Source organism: Sinocyclocheilus anshuiensis, unplaced genomic scaffold (assembly GCF_001515605.1).
Source record: "Sinocyclocheilus anshuiensis isolate Anshui unplaced genomic scaffold, SAMN03320099.WGS_v1.1 scaffold234, whole genome shotgun sequence".
In the NCBI taxonomy this organism is placed as follows: domain Eukaryota; kingdom Metazoa; phylum Chordata; class Actinopteri; order Cypriniformes; family Cyprinidae; genus Sinocyclocheilus; species Sinocyclocheilus anshuiensis.
The window spans coordinates 2,146,143-2,164,922 of NW_015544165.1; the positions used below are offsets into that span (position 1 = coordinate 2,146,143).

At 36.2% G+C, this 18,780-nt stretch overlaps 2 protein-coding genes across 2 annotated transcripts in view; one reads left to right on the top strand and one right to left on the bottom strand.

Annotated features, from left to right (window-relative positions):
* stat6 (signal transducer and activator of transcription 6, interleukin-4 induced) overlaps window positions 1-14,771 on the top strand; it is a 26,008-nt gene extending 11,237 nt beyond the window's left edge. Inside the window, exons 6-18 of the mRNA XM_016495759.1 lie at window positions 2,897-2,988; window positions 3,083-3,231; window positions 3,952-4,086; window positions 4,241-4,405; window positions 6,357-6,444; window positions 6,589-6,711; window positions 7,810-7,902; window positions 8,011-8,214; window positions 8,493-8,587; window positions 9,629-9,762; window positions 10,728-10,881; window positions 11,422-11,493; window positions 11,623-14,771. Coding sequence (XP_016351245.1) covers window positions 2,897-2,988; window positions 3,083-3,231; window positions 3,952-4,086; window positions 4,241-4,405; window positions 6,357-6,444; window positions 6,589-6,711; window positions 7,810-7,902; window positions 8,011-8,214; window positions 8,493-8,587; window positions 9,629-9,762; window positions 10,728-10,881; window positions 11,422-11,493; window positions 11,623-11,716 — 1,598 coding nt within the window. The 3' untranslated portion in view covers window positions 11,717-14,771. The remainder of the gene's footprint in view (window positions 1-2,896; window positions 2,989-3,082; window positions 3,232-3,951; window positions 4,087-4,240; window positions 4,406-6,356; window positions 6,445-6,588; window positions 6,712-7,809; window positions 7,903-8,010; window positions 8,215-8,492; window positions 8,588-9,628; window positions 9,763-10,727; window positions 10,882-11,421; window positions 11,494-11,622) is intronic.
* LOC107695819 (lens fiber major intrinsic protein-like) lies at window positions 12,544-17,528 on the bottom strand. Its single transcript, XM_016495883.1, has 4 exons — window positions 16,818-17,528; window positions 16,414-16,578; window positions 15,313-15,393; window positions 12,544-15,214 (listed from the first exon to the last, which is right to left on the bottom strand). The coding sequence occupies exons 1-4, from the start codon at window positions 17,175-17,177 to the stop codon at window positions 15,029-15,031; spliced, it is 792 nt and encodes a 263-aa protein (XP_016351369.1). The 5' UTR covers window positions 17,178-17,528; the 3' UTR covers window positions 12,544-15,028.
* Window positions 17,529-18,780: the final 1,252 nt, after the last annotated feature.

Genomic DNA, 18,780 nt, shown 5'->3' on the forward strand with positions numbered 1-18,780 from the left:
CCCTACAATATAATAAGAAGTAGAATAAGACAAATAAGTTACCAATCATATGAAATTAGTATTAATAAATTAATTTGTACTACAGAGGTGGCAAACAAAAGTGGCTTGTAGGTACATTTTTGGACATTTAAAGAAGCTCAGATGTAGCATGAGTGCAGTTAAATTCATAAATTCATGTGGAGATTAATGTTTTAAATATACAATTTTGAATACAGAAATATGATTTAAATGACTGAAATTATATGCTAAAATGAAACTAAATCCGCCAGCAGGTGGCGGCAAGTCACTGATTTTATCACTGAATCATTCATTCAATTGATTCGTTCGAACGGCTGAATCATTCAGGAATGAAGCAAGTGACTGTCTTTATGAACTGACGGAAATCCGTCGTAGTGACGGAACTTTAATCCCTGGTATTAACTGGTGTTCATTATAAAGATGAAAATAGTCTAAATCGCTGGGAAATAATCAATCCATCTGGAGTTTCACAGGGCCAAGTTTGCCTTGCTGAAAGCACTTGGTGTAAAAGACATTTTCAAACCCACACTGTTTAAAAAGCATTTGTTTAACTGAAAACAGGAGGAAGTGCTGCTTGGTGGCCATATGTATAAAACACTTTTCAGTTTATAACATGTTGTTTGAATGTTTTCCTGTTTCATTGGTTCCTTCTCCTAATTATTAAGTTCAAGGTATTTGTGAACTGCTTATCATCATATAATACTTTTACAGTACTCATTGTTTTGTATTGCGCTTTTGGCAATACATGTTATTCCGAAGCACCTTTAAAAAGAAAAGTGTCTTAATGCTCTCACTCAGCAAGTTTCATATAGATGACACTAGAAAATGGCTTTGGGGGAAAATGTAAACTATCTATGTGCAAAGTTCCCAACCAAAGGTCAGTTTATTCTGAATCTTGTAGAGCGTGTTTTCTGTGACAGTCTTAAGGAAGCTGCAACTATACAGTCCTAAACACCCCTACAACATGCACGTGTACCTCTACATACAGGCCAGTCATGGGGAATGCTGTGCTCGTCAAGTTTGCATGTATGTGAATGAATCAGGTCACACGAACATAGCTATTGCTCAGCCACAACATCTCTGAAAGTTTTGAAAAATTTATCCACCGATTCTCAGTGACTTCTAGAATTCTTCCTTCTTTTTAATTGGTTTCTTTTAAAAATTTTTGCTTGTCAACAAAACTGATTATGCTCTTGTGCAGGCATATGAATTATATATAAAACAACTGCAGTATTGCAGGCGAGGCATACGGCCCTGTGCGGGTGCACACTTGGCTCATTCCATGCAACGGTTCTGTATACATAGCTGCTTTGACACGGTTAACATAAAGCTATGCAACAATGCCAGAGGGAGAAATGCAATAAGACAAGCCCTAGAGCAGCAGATGTGTAAATAGTTGTTTCCGTCATGAGGGCTCCAACCTGTCTAGCCTTGATTTTGGACAAGTATTTGATGTCACAGCACATCAATGCAAAATACATTATAAAGCATAGGCTCAAAAGTTAATTTATATGAATGATCAGTTTAACTTTTCTGTATTTGTATAGTAGTCTTTGTATGAAATGTATTGAAGACAGATTAAACGTGCATATATGTGAAAGTCTCTGCACTGGAAAAACTGCAATTTCAGTTCTTTGGAATTGGAAGTGGATAGCCTTCAGTATTTGCAAATATTTACAATCCATTGTATAGCTCTTGTTACTCTCAAAAATGTCATAATTTGCTCCTCTAGAAGAATTTTTAGATTAACCTGAATCATTGCTTTATTATCTTACATTTAATTAATTAATTTATTTATTTATTTAATATTTATTAATAATAATTCATAATTAGCCTGTTTGTCAATGCCTTTTTAAATTATCAAGATTGTGACATGCCAAAACTGAAAGTCCGTAATAAACAAATATTATTATATAATATTTAATAAATTGTTAAATGTATTGTAAATAAATTGTTAATGTGTGTGTGTGTGTGTGTGTGTGTGTGCTTTTCCTCATAATGAGCCTATACATAATAAAAACATAAAATTCATCACAGGAGTAACACTGTGCTGCTTATTATGATACAATGGAGACATTCGAGATATCATTGAAAAATCTGTACTGAGACATCACAACCCTAGTTCCTGCGAACTGCAAAATAAGAAGTGGCTTTTTGATTGGACAATCAGAAGGCTTTTTATGTGCTTTCTGCCCGTCAGTCATCCTAAAAGGAAAAGGAAGCAAACGGAAAGCTAAAAGCAAATCGGACCAAAAATGACGTGAGCATCTGTAAAGGATTCATCACTGGAGTGGCTCTTGCTAACATCGCTTACAGATGTTCAGAATCACACTTCGAGTTAACCCAGTTGTGAATAATACTTAATTTAGAGACTTGTCATACTAAATTCTTTTCGACATAATTAGGGGATAATTCACTCTCTTTCAAACACTGTAAATCTATACCTATTCAGACGTGTTTACAATTAGATTATGACAGATTTATGAACGTTATGAGACAAACCCCATCCTGATGACCTATACTGACAGACCCAAACGCAATCTTCTGACTCTTTTTCATATACCTTGTGAAAAAGACACTTGTAGCAATTTTACAATATATTAAGCAATCACCACTTGTTTTAAACTGTACTCTGTAGTAGGTGATACCCAGAGATTATTCATTTACATAAATTTGTGAACATAAAACAACGTCATGAAGAACCACAACACAAGTGAACTGTTCTTAACCACTGGACTGAGTTATCATAATCAGGGCGTTATGTAAAGGACTCTAACTTTGTAAAGGATACAGTTTCACATAATTGTTTAATAGACATGCACACAGGCAAACATGCATATCAGTATATCTAATGACATTTTTTCTTGTCTCCCTACAGGTCAAAATGAGTTGGATCCACAGCATTCAGATCAAGTCACTAGACAGAATCGCATACAGCAGCTTGAGTACAACTATTCAGTCTGTGCAAAGGTAAATGCTTAAATGTATCATAAAGAGGTCGTCACATGGAAGAGAAGTGAAGAAAACTGTTTTTCATGGTTTGTTTATGTCTGTGTGTTTATAGAAACGCATGCAGCTCCTTCAAGAGGCCGTGTGCGCTCTGGAGCTTTGCCAGTCCTGTCTTATTCTCAGAATTAAGTCCTGGAGGTGGGAACAGTACCGAGCAACCATTGGCTTGCACTTTGATGACAACCTTGGCCCTCTTCAGACATGGTGACATTTTTGTTTCAGTTGTATTACTGCACGAATGTTATCAACTAAATAAATTTTAAAGACATTTTTTTTTTCTATTTTGTGTCTGTGCAATTTTGATAAAAAATATGTGGGTCAAATTGACCCCAATAGAAATAACACAATAAAAATAGATATATTTTTATATCACATATTTTATATTTGTGATATTTATATATCACATATTTTATATTTGTAAGCCCCTGACAAGCTACAATAGAGGTTTCTACTAAATATTGAGTTTTTACATTAATCTGTAGTGTTTTTCATGTCAATTTATGGCAAATTGCATGGAAACCATTGTGAGCAATTTGACCCCTAGCACAAAAGTTGTTTTTGAACACAAGAGGAGAGTTAAAATATGTTGTTATCAGATCCTGTTGCTTTCTTTAAAAAAAAACTCAACAGGCTTGTCTTCATGGTTTGAGTGTTTGGTTTGTGCCTCTTGAATTTCAGCAGATTGACAGACAATAATTCACCACACAATACACATTGTGTACATTGCAGCACTAACTTTGTTTATCCTTTCTGCAAGTGCACTCGTATTTAATGTACTGTGGATCATATTTTCTCCTGCTTGGACTGCTTTTATTCAAATTTTTGATGTCACGCATGTCATACAACCTTTTGGAATCTGCGCTATTTGGCCTAAATGTCTTCCACATTCTCTTTTTTTTTTTTTTTTAACTTTTTCGGGGGCAGGTGTGAGCAGTTGCTTGGAGTAAATAGTAACCTGAGGCAGGAGCTCATGTTGGTGAAGAGAGACCACGGAGGGGTTGAGCAGTTTCACACGTTGCAGGAAAGCCTGGCACATCTGCTCCAGACTCTCATACAGAAGTATGCAGGCCTCTTTCAGATCTGAGAAAGATAAGATTGCAACGTACTTAGTCATCGTGCAATCACAACAGATGATTATGCAATCATGTGAAAAATGTCAGTGCTTTTTCTTCTGGCTTTTGATATTGTACTTTTTTTTGTCTTGGCAACTCAGTTCATTGGTAGTAGATAAGCAGCCTCCCCAGGTCATCAAAACCCAATCCAAGTTTTCCACCACTGTACGCTATCTGCTGGGAGAGAAGATGGCCCCTGGGAAACCTGTCCTGTTGAAGGCTCAGATTATTACTGAGGCTCAAGCGAGACAAGGTGTTGTACCCAAGTAAGCATGCTGTCTTTTTTTAAATACACACATACAAGTCTCTATTAAGGAGCATGTTTACGGAAAAAAATACATTTTATTTATTTATTTTGTTTAAATGTTATTTTTATGTGTTTTGTTTTATTTAGTTTAAAATAAATAAGTTGTTTTATTACTGTATTTTTATTGTTCTTTTTTAAATTCATTTTGTTTATTTTATAATTAATTAGAAAATAATTTTTATAAAAAAAATTTAATTAAACAACACTTCACAATAAGGATCAAAACGGTGTTTTGCAATATGCATTAGGTATCTTGAAGTAATGAGCAGTACCTTTACAGTATTTATTAATATAAATGATTTATAATACATGTTCATTTTTACATACACTACCACATTCAGCAAGGATGCATTAAAGGGTTAGTTCACCCAAAAATTAGCCCATAAATTACTCACGCTTCCGCGTTCGTCACTTCTGAGCGGCGCAAGCGCAGCGCTGACCTCATACGTCATCCGCCCGGAACTGCTTACAGTGTACAACAGTGAGCGCAAGCTACATTAAAGTGATTATTACGTTTTGAATATGGATATTTTTCTTACAAAAACGCATCGATTCGCTACAGAAGGCCTTTGTTCACCCCCCGGAGCCGTGTGAGACGCTTTTTTTTTTATGGATGGGCGCATTTTAATGAAGTGCTTTTGGACTGATGCATGCAACACCCGCTGAGTGCCATGAAACAGCTTGAAAGATCAAAGACAATTTTTAATATAACTCCGACTGGATTCGTCTGAAAGAAGAAAGTCATATACACCTAGGATGACTTGAGGGTGAGTAATTTATGGACTAATTTTCATTTTTGGGTGAACTAACCCTTTAAATTGATCAAAAGTGAAAGTAAAGACATTTATAATGTTACAAAAGATCTAATTCAAATGAATGCTGTTCTTTTAAACTTTCTATTCATTAAATAATCCTGAAATATATCACAATTTCCACTAAAATATTTAGTAGTGCAGTTGTTTTCAACATTGATAATAATAATAATAATAAGAAGAAGAAATATTTCTCAAGCACCAAATCAGCATATTAGAATGATTTCTCTAGTGTCATGTGACATTGAAGGATGAAGTAATGGCTGCTGAAAATTCAGCTTTGTCATCACAGGAATAAATTACATTTTAAAATAAATTACAATAAAAAAAGAGTAGTTTAAAATGATAACATTTTAATCTATTTTTAAACTATTGAATGCTAGTGTATAATAATACATTTTTAACATTTCAAGATATAAATTAATGCCTTAACTTATGAACAAACTCAAATTTACAATGAACAATAGTGTATTTGTAAATAATATTAACGTAAATTAATAAATGCTGTAAAATATTGTTCATCATTAGTTCATGATGCCTTATGCATTAACTAATATTAAAGAATTGCAACTTAATGTAAAGTGCTACCATATTATTTTATAACAAGATAGTATATATAGACAGTTTTATAGACTGTCATTCACAGATGCCAAACAACTGCAAAGTGTTTTTCACTTATTATGCACTTTCAAAGGTGATGAAAATGTGAATTTATTATCTTGTAACTGATGTCGTTTTACAATTACGTGCCAAAGAAACTGAAGGTGAACAGAAAATATGTTGCTGAAACATGTTGCATGTGTGCAATATCATCTTCAATCTACAACTTAAGTGGCATTATGTTGTAATGTCACTTTTGTGCCTTTGCCGTATGTTGAAATCTGCCTGTACAAGCTGTTATACATGTCATACATTTGACAGCCTTTGTTGCTGTTCTCAGACATAAAGAGGATAAGCAACAAGACAAGCAAACAGAATCAGGGTTTCAGTTGAGCTGTTAACCATACAGTGGCAATACAACATTTTAGAGGTCTAACATACACTTATAAAATATGCAAATGTTTTATAATCATTCTCTCTCTGTTTTTGTCCACTTAGTGAAAATGTAGGAGAACTTATCAACAGCACGGCCATCTTAGAGCACAACACTGCAAGCAAGAACACATGTGCTACCTTTAGAAACATGGTGGGTCTTGTCACAAACAGTTCTTTGAGAGTGATGATTTTTGATTCACTGTAATATCTGTTGATTCATTGATCTCACTGTAACATTGATATTGCCATATTAACTTATACTATCATTTTAATAAGATGTTTTCTTCCTCTTCAGTCCATAAGGAAGATCAAACGAGCTGACAGGAAGGGCTCTGAGTCGGTGACGGAGGAAAAGTTCGCTTTGTTGTTTACCACAGAATTAACCATCACTGGCTGTGAGAGCCCTTATAGCATTCAGGTGGTTGCTCATCTTCTTTTACTAATTTATGTTAATTCAATGGATCATTTCAGATTATTATCTAGTCATCAGGACACGCACTGTAATCAAATGGATTTATATTGAAAATATTAGATTCATAAATCAGTCCCACCGTGATTTTACAGGACTTTTTTAAATGATTTTTGCCACCCAAAGTGACTGAATTTGTTGCTGTCAAAATGTGTGCCGATATGTACCAAATTTTTTGTTGTTTTTTAGTAAAAACCCACCTATAATCATGGTGTACTTATGTATTTAGTGACAGTGAGAGTACAAATTCCTGTAAATATTTTTGCAAATTTTGAAATTGTGATCTTGTTCCCCTATGGTGACACCAGCATAGAGATACTTATAATTCTGCTTTACTAAAAAATACAGAATTGTATTAGACACAATAGCTTGTGAAATCAAGCATTAAGAGGACTAATACACATTATATTCATTATTGTAAATCATTTTTTAATAGTAGCCCAGCATTAAACCTCTAGAAAGCTTCATTTTGTCCCACACAATTGAAACAAAAAAATAAACAAGGAAGTGAACAGGTTGCAAAGACAATGAACAAGTGTAGGCCATAAATCAATCATTTAGAGAAATCACTGGTAATATCACCCTCTCTGTTGCTCATTTTGGATCTTTTATTTCCTTTTAAAAAAAATGATATACACCTTGTGATGCCATGAATCAATGATTTTTTTAAAAATCACTTGAAAATATGAAATATTACCATCTCTGTTTCTCATATTGGAACTTTTATTAACACTTGTGTATAAACCTGACAATGTTTAAGTCCCAGTGTTCCGTATGGTCATTCCATCCCTGCTCACTTTACTAAGGCAGTACAGTAACAGGACAGTTGAACATGTATTGATTTATTTGTTTGGGCTCTGAATTATGGATTTTTATGAGCTAACTCCCTCTAAGATAATATATATTTTTTCCTTTTCAAATAATGCTGTTTGCGCTAAATTCTGCAATTGCAAAATCCTGGAGGGACTGATGCATAAAAAATGTCTATGTTGGTGTGTATTATGAGGTAACTAACTACAGTAACTTACTGTCTTATTCATCTTCCAGACAATCTCTCTTCCTGTGGTTGTAATTGTACATGGTAGTCAGGAAATCAATGCTATGGCGACCATCATATGGGACTGTGCCTTCTCTGAGCCTGTCAGTAACCTGGAACAACCCCATCACACGTCTTTTTCCTGTTGTCGGTCATTTTCAGTGTTTTGTAAACAAATCGACAATGTGTGCTCTGTGCTGTGATGATTTCAGAACAGGATTCCGTTCATCGTTCCAGAGCGTGTGCCCTGGAAGCAGATGTGTGAAGCTCTTAGCAGTAAGTTCATGTCTGAAGTGCAGACGCAGCAGGGCTTGGACAGATACAACTTTCACTTTCTTGCCCAGAAGACCTTCGACCAACCAGACATATCTGAAGATTTCAGCAATATGCCAGTGTCCTGGGCTCAGTTCAACAAGGTGCCACTAACATGAATTTGTTTATGTGCATGTGTTGTCTGACAGCTGACTAGTAGATTTGTTTTTTTCATCTTATTTATATTTATAGTAGCATACTGACAGTGTTTACATACTTTTGTGTCTTTAAATTCATTGCATTTGTGCCCAATTTATCAAATTTTTCCATGTCTCAAGACCCCTAAAAATATGTTTCTAGAGACCCTAGCATAATTTAGGTAACATTCACAGATGTGTTGGGTGGCGAATTGGTGTGAATGTTTTTTTCTGTTTTAACACAGGAAGTTCTGCCTGGTCGAAACTTCACCTTCTGGCAGTGGTTTGAAGGGGTGATGGATCTTACAAAGAAATGCCTGAGAGACTATTGGAGTGAAAAGTACAGTTACATTTCCTCAGTTTGTTTTTCACTTTAAAGGGGTCATATGATGCTATTTTAAAGATCATTATTTTGTGTATTTGGTGTAACAGAATATGTTGACATGCTTTAATGTTCAAAAAACACATTATTTTTCAAATACTGTACATTATTGTAGGTCCTCTATGCATAAAGAATATCTCTTTGGATTTGAGACTTTAGTCTTTGCAGCTTTACAGATCTTCTTTATGCACCAACAGCTTGTAACACTCCAAAGAGAAAGGAAAACTTGAAATCGCATCATGTGACCCCTTTAAAGAGAACTAGATAAGACCAAGTGTGAAAAGTGAAGCCAAGACGTGTCGATCACCCCCAGATGGCTGGACGCAGTATAGGTCATAAACCCCGCCCTCTCAATGTAATCTAATGTGACGTGAGACAAACTAAATAATCAAATTACACTTCAAATACATTTTTTTCCAAAGATGTTTTCCGTCATTTTAGGTAGTTCTTAGCATGTTCAAGTGTTCGTTTTTTTAATAAGTTTGCTTTTAATTAGTTATTTGATGCTATAAAAGCAGGGTGTGGCGTTATTGATTGTGATCTTGCGATTGGATCTGCGGGAGTTTAGGCGGAACTTTGATACCGCGGCTCCAGAGATGGTCCTCACTGCAGAACACAAGATCCAGGGGGCGTGGTTGGATCCACATCTAGGGAGTGGAGATTGGTAGGTTTAGGGGTGGAGATGGGTGGGTTTAGGGATCAGGGGGTGGAGACGGGTAGGTTTAGGTATATGTAAGGTGGGAGGAGTTGGATCTGAAACCAACCACGCCCCCTGGATCTTGTGTTCTGCAGTGAGGGGCTACTGCGGCTCCACCTCACGATCACTACTGCTCAGACTCGGGCTACAAATGATGTCATTTTCGCAAGATGACAGCGGCCATACTGAGAATGTTTTGGCTTCACTTTTCTAAAGTGAAAGGAAGTGGAGACGTGTCGTCCATCTTTTTTACAGTCTATGGATAAGACTAACTAGATGTCTGCCCCTCATTGGCCCTGCAGATTGATCTTTGGCTTCATTGGAAAACAGCATCTCCATGTCATCCTGCAAAACAAACCCAACGGCACCTTTCTTTTGCGCTTTAGTGATTCCGAGATTGGTGGCATCACCATCGCCTATGTGGGTCCCAGTGATAGTAAGTCTCAAAAATTCATACTAGATGATGCACTACTGTTTTAAAGTTTGGGATTGGTAAGTTTTATGTTTTTGCATAAAGCCTGTTATGCTCACCTAGGCTACATTTATTTGATAAAAAATAGAGTAGAATAGCAATAGTGTGAAATATTATTACAATTTACAGTTGGCATTAAATGATGATTCATCTATTTTCTCAGATTGTTTAGTCTGTTCAAATCCCGCCCCTGGAAGCTTGTGTTCATCTTCCTCCATTTTTGAGTGCAACTACCACATCTCAAATTCCAATCAAAAACCAATGCATAGAACCAAGTTCCCGCCCTACCTTTATTCTTTTTCGATAGACTGTTACACTTGGATGTATGTCACAATACAGAAGAAAAAAAACGGTCACTATTTCAGTTTCATTGCAACTTTAAAATAACTGTTTTCTTTTTTAATATATTTAACATTTTTATTTATTCCTGTTACGGCAAAGCTGAATTTTCAGCAGCCATTACTCCAGTATTCAGTGTCACACAATCCTTCAGAAATCATTCCAATATGCTGATTTGGTGCTCAAGGAACATTTCAGATTATTATCAATATTTAAAACAGTTGTGCTGCTTAATATTTTTGTGGAAACCATGACATTTTTTCAGGATTCTTTGATGAATAGAAAGCTCAAATAAACATTTATTTGAAATATAATTTTTTAACAATGTAAAAATACTGTCTCTTTTGAATGCTATATACAATTTTGTTTTTGTGTAACTTAAGCGTTAAGGAACAAACAAAGTTAATTTCAAAGAGCCTTTGGCGTAAATAAAGGACCTATTTTACCTAACAGATAAAAGTTTATTTTATCTGACAGATGCATATATGTCCATGTAATATAGATCAGCAAGACTAATTGAAATGTATTGATCTATTGAGGATTTGCAGTTAAATGTTTGCTCTGTGTCACTGTTTTGTTTTTCTGCTCAGACGGAGGCAGGAAAATCCAGAATATCCAACCATTCACTAAGAAGGATCTGGATTCAGCTGGCCTTGGCGACCGCATACGGGATATTAACTGCATCACTCATGTGTATCCAGACTTACCAAAGAACGAAGTATTTAAGAAATTCTTTACAGGTGTGTAACCAGATCTTTAAAAGACAATGTCTGTATACTGAGGTTTCACTAAGGGTTTTAAAAAATCAGTATATTTTAATATTTATAAAAAATGTATACAGGTGCATCTCAATAAATTAGAATGTCATGGAAAAGTTCATTTATTTCAGTAATTCAACTCAAATTGTGAAACTCGTGTATTAAATAAATCCAATGCACACAGACTTAAGTAGTTTTTTGATCAATTTAATGAACACTTGCTGAATAAAAGTATTAATTTCTTAAAAAAAAAATAAATCTTGCTGACCCAAAACGTAATGTCTTTTTATAATTAACATTTTTCTTGGCTCTGTCTGCCATCTTGAATGCTAATTTTCACTGAGCTTGTGGAGAGCATCCTGGAAGTGGCTTAACCACTGAGGGCACATGTGATAACATAGTTTGAGTTCGCTATCTTGGTAGGCAGCTCACTAGAATTCAGTATAGAGCAATAGCATCCAAGTAAATGTTTGGCTGCAATGACTATTTAATCACTGACTGTTGTGATTCTGTTGCCCTATCCCAGACTTCCTCAGTCTACACCTCCATATATGCCAGAGCAAATGCCTGGTCAAGGACCACTCTACACATCACCCATGTGAGTCACGGCCACAGTAAGGTTTCCTGAAAATCCCTAGTATATTTGATGTATCAGCATCACTTTCTGCTGACACATTCGCAAATCTGTTCTTTATTAACATTCTCAACTTTGTTTATTCTATAACAGGCCACAAGCTCCCTCAAGTGAAGAAATAGACATGGAAGCACTGGAGGGAATTTTGTCATCAATTTGTCAAAATACTAACAAAGATCTTCATTAGAGGTACAGCCTCTGTTCTTGTTGGACAAAGGCTATCAGGTGGCTTGGTGCTTTAAGGACATCCAGCACAACTCGCACATCCCAAAAGGACATATTACCCATTTGCTCCCAAAACAAGTGTATCAGTAGAAATGTACTTTTCTTACATTCATATCCATGAATCATTGGGCGGTGGGTGTCTTCATCACATGGATTGTATACAACTCAATGTCACACTCGCTTTCTCCTGCGTAAACACACTAACCGTGCAGTGTAAAGGAACAGTGTGTTCAACTTAATAATCATAGTGAATGATTGCTAGCAACTTTTTAATGAAATTTCTACGAGAAGCAGGTGAACCTTTGGTCTCATTAGTCTTATTAGCGTGAAGTACCTAAACTCGCAAGTCGTTCCGTTTCGGTCTTATGACTACTCTTGAAAGTATCATTATAACTGACAAGTGAAACAGGAAATTATTTGCTATCAGGTGATTTTATCAAGAGAGACCAAATAGATTTAACATGTTACACATTTTTGTCTGCCAGAATTTTTTTTTTCCTTTAAATTTGATGCAGAAAAACATATTCCAGTGTGGATATTTGACCATAGATTAGCGATATTTTACTCTCAATGTCCTGAATGAAATGGATTGTCTGCAGATGCAGACACAGATGTGAGCTGAAATGTATAGCATCACAGCATTCTCTTAGAAATGATAGGTTTTACTAAACTCTATGCAAATATTCATTTTGTGCCATACTCCATATAGACAGTAGTTTATTTGGTTGTTTCATTTGCATGACTTGTGCGTGATCACATATTCAACATTCAGTATTCGCATGAGTCTACAAGTTTTTTTAAATTACATATCACTAGCGAGTTTTGCTTTACTCTGCCATGTATCATTTGTTCCTCCAGTTGCACAAAATGATCTATAACTCAATTTTATCTGCAAACCTCTCTTTACATAATCAATGGGTAAAAGTCATGTAAAATACATATCATGAGCACAAAATAAGTTTTAAGGTTTTATGTCAGATGTAGACATAATACTGTGTCCACATACTCTACAGTGTTCTGTGTCACCTTTTCTGTATTTAGTCTTTAGTGCTACAAGTCGTCAACGTTCTTAAAATTGAAATGTAATATACATAGTTTCTCTACCTTAAACTGTGATTTTTGCCATCCAACAATACTGCTCTATATCATGTAAAATATAAAGCTTTCATCTTAGTGCTTTGAATATGAAAATATATCAAATGGAATGTTTTTCAAAGGTGCCATCAGTAACTGTTTGTATTTAGTCCAGTAGAGTACCACACATTTTAGTTTCTGTTGTCTATTCAGATGTTCTTTCTGTAGCACTAACTGATAATTGTGCTAGATATGAATCTGCCTGACCGATACCCGAAAATCTCACCATATTCCTGTTACTGGCCACAGAGAAGTATAAAGCACTTACGCATTTGTCTATGAAAAATGTTAAAAGTTGCCATTTTTCTTTTTTTAATACATGTGACCATATAAGAATTTTTTTAAAGAAATGTTCATATTCCCATCTTTTAAATCTGATAAAGTCAAAATCCATTAAAGACAGAGTCTCGTGCCTGAGTATTAAATAGTTAAGGATTTGTTCCGAATAAATGATTCTGTCACATTTCATAAGATTATAAAATAAAACAAGTAATTTGACAATGAATGAATGTTAGTGTTAATTGAGAGATGATAAAAATGGACAATTGTTAATGCAATTTAAGCACACTCCAGAGTCCTCATCAAACTACCAAAGAAGAGACATTCACTAACCTGAACTTATACTCGGCTATAGCTTTAAAATTAAAAAAGCAAATCTTTACAATTTACACAAGACTTTGAGCACAAAATGTCTAATTTTCATGTAAACATTGACATTTATATGTAGAAAGTCCATTTAATTAAATGTCTTCAAAAAGAGTGTGCTTACAGAGCCCAATGGTGAGGTTTGAAGATCTTTCAGGCGACTCTGGTCTCCCTTCAGTCAGATCTTGGATAGGAAGACACTATTAGGAAAGAGTGCAGAAAGGCAAAGGGTGGGTGTAGTGATCGCCTTTCATTCCATCAGATCCAAACGCTACAAGAACATAAATGTGCATTTAAATCCAGACATCCCAGTCACTCAGCAATCATCTAAATGAAGTGAAGCGTTGACTGAATTACCGTGAAAAACAGTAATGGTCATTGTATCATAATGCATCCATGTTTGGAACCAGTTCTGCTCACATTAGTGAGTTTTAAAATTTCTTTTACACAAATACTCTCTCGCCTGAGACAAAATATCATTGCTTTTGATATCTAGTTCAGCTACTTACACACAAAATAATGCCAAACCCCCTAATATAAACAGGACATCTATGCATGCAGATTTATGGCAGAAAAAGTTAAATGAAAATGCCTGAAACGGTATGAATCAGTGAAAATGTACGCCATAATACTTTTGGAAGTACTAAACACAAGTTTTGAAAATGACACGACGGGAAGAAAATTAAGTTCTTCAATCTGGTAAAGGCTAAATGTTAGGGTATAACAACTGACTTCTTGTGTTTTGTGTTTACTATTTTATATGAATGATGGTGTGACTGCTTCTTTTAAAGAAACACATGCTGGGCAATTAGGCCACAGTTAAACAATACAACAGTTTGAAGCAGACTCAAAGAGGGATCCAAATTCCCAAAGGATTTATAAAGCTTTTAGTCGTGAATGAACATCCAACTAAACCAAGATTCAAAGGAACGTTTCCTTCATTTTGGGAGATAGAAAAAAGAACATTGCATTAATACAAACAGATGGCGAATGGTGGAAATGAAAGAGCCAAACTGGAAACCCTTGGAAAACACACACGCGCACACACCACGCACAACTGAATAATGTCGACTGTAAGTAGAATGTAAAGAAATCGGTTGCAAAATGCTAATAATATAGTACGTGTGTCACATCTCTGAAAAATCAAAGAAAAAATAAACTGAAATGAATGTGTGAGATTTAAACCCTGTGAAACTGGAAAGCATGCAGAAGTCCCCTTCTAGTGTAGTTCACTCTTAGTAGACTAGAAACAACAGAGGTGCCCCTGAGTGGCGTTAGCCACCTGATCTCACTCCCTATACCTGGCGGTACAGAGTCCTCAACAGGAAGTCCTCTTCTTACCCTTATTCATAGTCCTTGGGAAGGGGTTATAGTGTCTCGATTGCCTTTGGAAGTGTGTGTGATTCTCCCTACAGCAAACTTGGTCGGTATGTTAGAGGTGTGTGAGGATCGTACGTATGTGTCGCGTCAGGGATCCAAAGTTTCCTGGCAGTGTTTATAAGGCTTGTGTTTTGAGCTCAATCGGCTCCCCTCGGGTCTCCTGCTGGGCTTCGGCCTCAGGAGGTCGGTTGCCCTTGAGCACAGCCAGTCGCTCGGACAGGCCAAGCATCCGGGGAAAGAGCATGAAGTCATAGAGCAGAGCGCCCATAGCACCGCCGATCATAGGGCCCACCCAGTACACCTACCAGAAAGTGAGAGAGATCAGATAGAAAATTGTTACATTTATGAATTAGTTAGCACAATGTTCCTTCATCTGAATACAATGGAAATATGCCTCACCCAATGGTTAATAAAGTTCCTAAAAAGCACAGCAGGGGCAAAAGACCTGGCAGGGTTCATTCCAGCTCCAGTGTAATACATCTGCAATGAAATTCATGTCAAGTCATGTCAAGTCGAATGTTTATAATATCTTAATATCTTCATGCCTTATAAGCACATTTAGCAGATTAGAGCTGGGCGATAATATAGTTTACTTTTTGAAATGATACAAGCATTCAAGAAGTTGAGATTTGCTATATAATATATTTCACAATACTGTATGTATACAGATAAAGTTGGACATACTTATATATCCACATTTATATAAAGAGCCGGGCAATAATATGAAGATATATACAAGAAAAATGCTTTTTAATATAGTGTGCAATTCATAAGTACATAAAAAGTAGTGTCAGTGATCTTCAAATGGTGGGTTTTGATCCAAAAATCGTACTGATAAAATCATGTCCAATAATATAAATGTAAAATTAAATAGGCTTATTAACTTTTTCAAGGGAGAAAATGTTCAAAGACGTCATTATACAAACTCTACAGTGTTTATCGTACTTGAAGAGATAGTTCACCCAAAAAAATGTAATTCTGTCATCATTTATTCACCAACATGTCGTTCCAAACCTGAATGACTTACTTTCTTCTGTAGAACACAAAAGGAGATAGTTTGAAAAATGTTCAGCCATTTTTGTCCATACAATGGAAGAAACAAAACAACACTGGACCCAACTGACTTTAAATGTATGCACAATAAGAGATTTTTTTAAGATCTCCTTTGCGTCACACAGAATAAATAAAGTCAAACAGGTTTGGAATAATTTGAGGGTGAATAAATGATGATGAAATTTCCATTTTTAGGTGAATTATCAATTTAAAACAGCTAATTACTGAAATAATATCTGGCCTAGTGTTTGTTCCATGTGTTAGGCAAGTACATTTTTCCACTCGGTCTATTTCATACGAAGAATTTTTGCAGCAACGTTTATTTGCAGGAGTTTTTGCTGACATTTTAGTGCTGTTTTGCATTGTAAAATGTGGGCCAATAGGCAAAACCAACAGAGAACCACTGATTTTAAGACTGAATCTCAGTCCTTTTGAATAGTCTCTTACCCCCAGCAGGTGGCCCACAAGCACTGAGAAGCCAATGGACAGGGCAGCAGACCCCAGTCGTCCATTTCGCCTCTCATCTGTCACAGCGAAGACCACGACCACGAGTTGCAGAGTCAGAAATATCTCTATGGTGGTGGCCATTCCCAGACTGATGCCTGGCTGAAGCTGAAAGCATATATACATACACTTTACAAAGAACTACCAACACTGACATTAAAAAATAGTTATCCAGATTCATTTATTGTACACTGTTTTATTTATGTGAAATGGTCTTCCTTTAATAGGTTCCCTGGTGATATTCTGACATCTCTATGGTTTCAAACATTGATCAGTCATTTTGTACCACTTGTAAACAAGGCATCATTTCAACTAATGAGCTCACTGAATCAAATACACCCTCTTACCGTGTTCAGGCCAAGATTGCCTCTCATATTGCTTGGTGTGACCCCATACAGCACACCGGCTCCAGCTAGCGCTCCAAAGCACTGAGCACAGATGTAGAAGAAAGCACGAAACAGTGACATCTGGGAGCTAATCAGGTAGGCGAACGTGACAGCCGGGTTGATGTGGCCACCGCTGATGTGGCCGATGGACTGGATAAGTGTGGCAGCTGCCAGACCGAAGCAGAAGGCAACTTGGAGCACGTTGTGTGGTCCAGTGGTCCAACGCAGAGCTGATCCCAGCCCAAAAAACACAAAGAACATGGTGCCATAGAACTCGGCAAACACAGCCCGCCAAAAAGACATGGACCGGAATTCCCACATGGCTGCGATAACTCAGAGGCGATGCCAAAAAATGGAGGGATATGAGTGTGAGAGGGAAAAGAACCTCCAAAAGAACCAAAAAAATAGCTTCTGGATGTGTTCCCTTTGATTTTTGTGGATGGACACAAAAAACAAAAAGCATAAATGCTTCTATAACCTACAGAGTTTGCGTGAAGAGCAGCCCTTCTTCACAAGCCTGAAATCATCTGTCCCGTTGATTTCTAACCAGTGGTTTTTGTCATAAAACATTAAGTGTGAAACTGACAGATGAGCTCTGCATCTATGTGAAAGTTCTAGATGATGTTTAATAAAAGATTACTAAAAGATAGACAAAAGATGAGCATGTCCTGCAGACATTAAACCTCTCTGATGGGAAAGCGAGAGGCCACATGGGTATTTATAACGACTGTGACTCTCAGTGACACTATAATCCTTTGGCAGAATTGTGGGAGGTGGCTGCAGACAATACGACAAATCAAATAAAAAAAAAAATTGAAACCCTTTTCTGTCCTGCTTTTCCTTTCAACTTACGGTCGTCACACTAAAGCTTAAAATAATGGCCGCAAATCTGCAATTGAGTGATGTTAAAAGTGTTAAACATATCTTGGTGGGAAATCTAATTTACAGTTATATAAACAAAATTATCTCAAACTGGAGGAGAAAGGGCAATAGTGTATTAATCAGACATGGGAACATGATAACATTTCCAAGAACAGCCCCTGAGGACAACTGTCTCATCCCAGCTCACGATAGGGGAACAGTGTTTAGGAACTGCCTCTTCTCTAGCCCCGGCTACAACACCAGGGCCCCTAAAAGGGTCTAGTGCCCTTCACAGTGTGGATTAAGGGCTGGCACAAAGAAACAATACCTCTCATACAACAGAAGGAGGCCTCACACAGATGTAACACAGAGTATCATAACTGACACTCCACATGCACAGGACAGAAGAGTCTATGGGTCTAATTTTTAGTTAAATATTATAAATGTGTGTGCATGCACAATGCATAAATATAATATAATATAAAATATAATATAATTTATCCAAAGCATCTGACTACATTTAAAACATTGAATGCAATGTAAAGTGCATATTATAATTATTATTTAAATGCTATATATTTATGTTATTATTACTAAATATATACTTAATATTTAATTTATTATTATATATTATTTTAATATATATATATATATACACACACACATGCACAATGCATAAATTGCCATAGAACTCGGCAAACACAGCCCGCCAAAAAGACATGGACCAGAATTCCCACATGGCTGCGATAACTCAGAGGCGATGCCGAAAAATGGAGGGATATGAGTGTGAGAGGGAAAAGAACCTCCAAAAGAACCAAAAAAAATAGCTTCTGGATGTGTTCCCTTTGATTTTTGTGGATGGACACAAAAAACAAAAAGCATAAATGCTTCTATAACCTACAGAGTTTGCGTGAAGAGCAGCCCTTCTTCACAAGCCTGAAATCATCTGTCCCGTTGATTTCTAACCAGTGGTTTTTGTCATAAAACATTAAGTGTGAAACTGACAGATGAGCTCTGCATCTATGTGAAAGTTCTAGATGATGTTTAATAAAAGATTACTAAA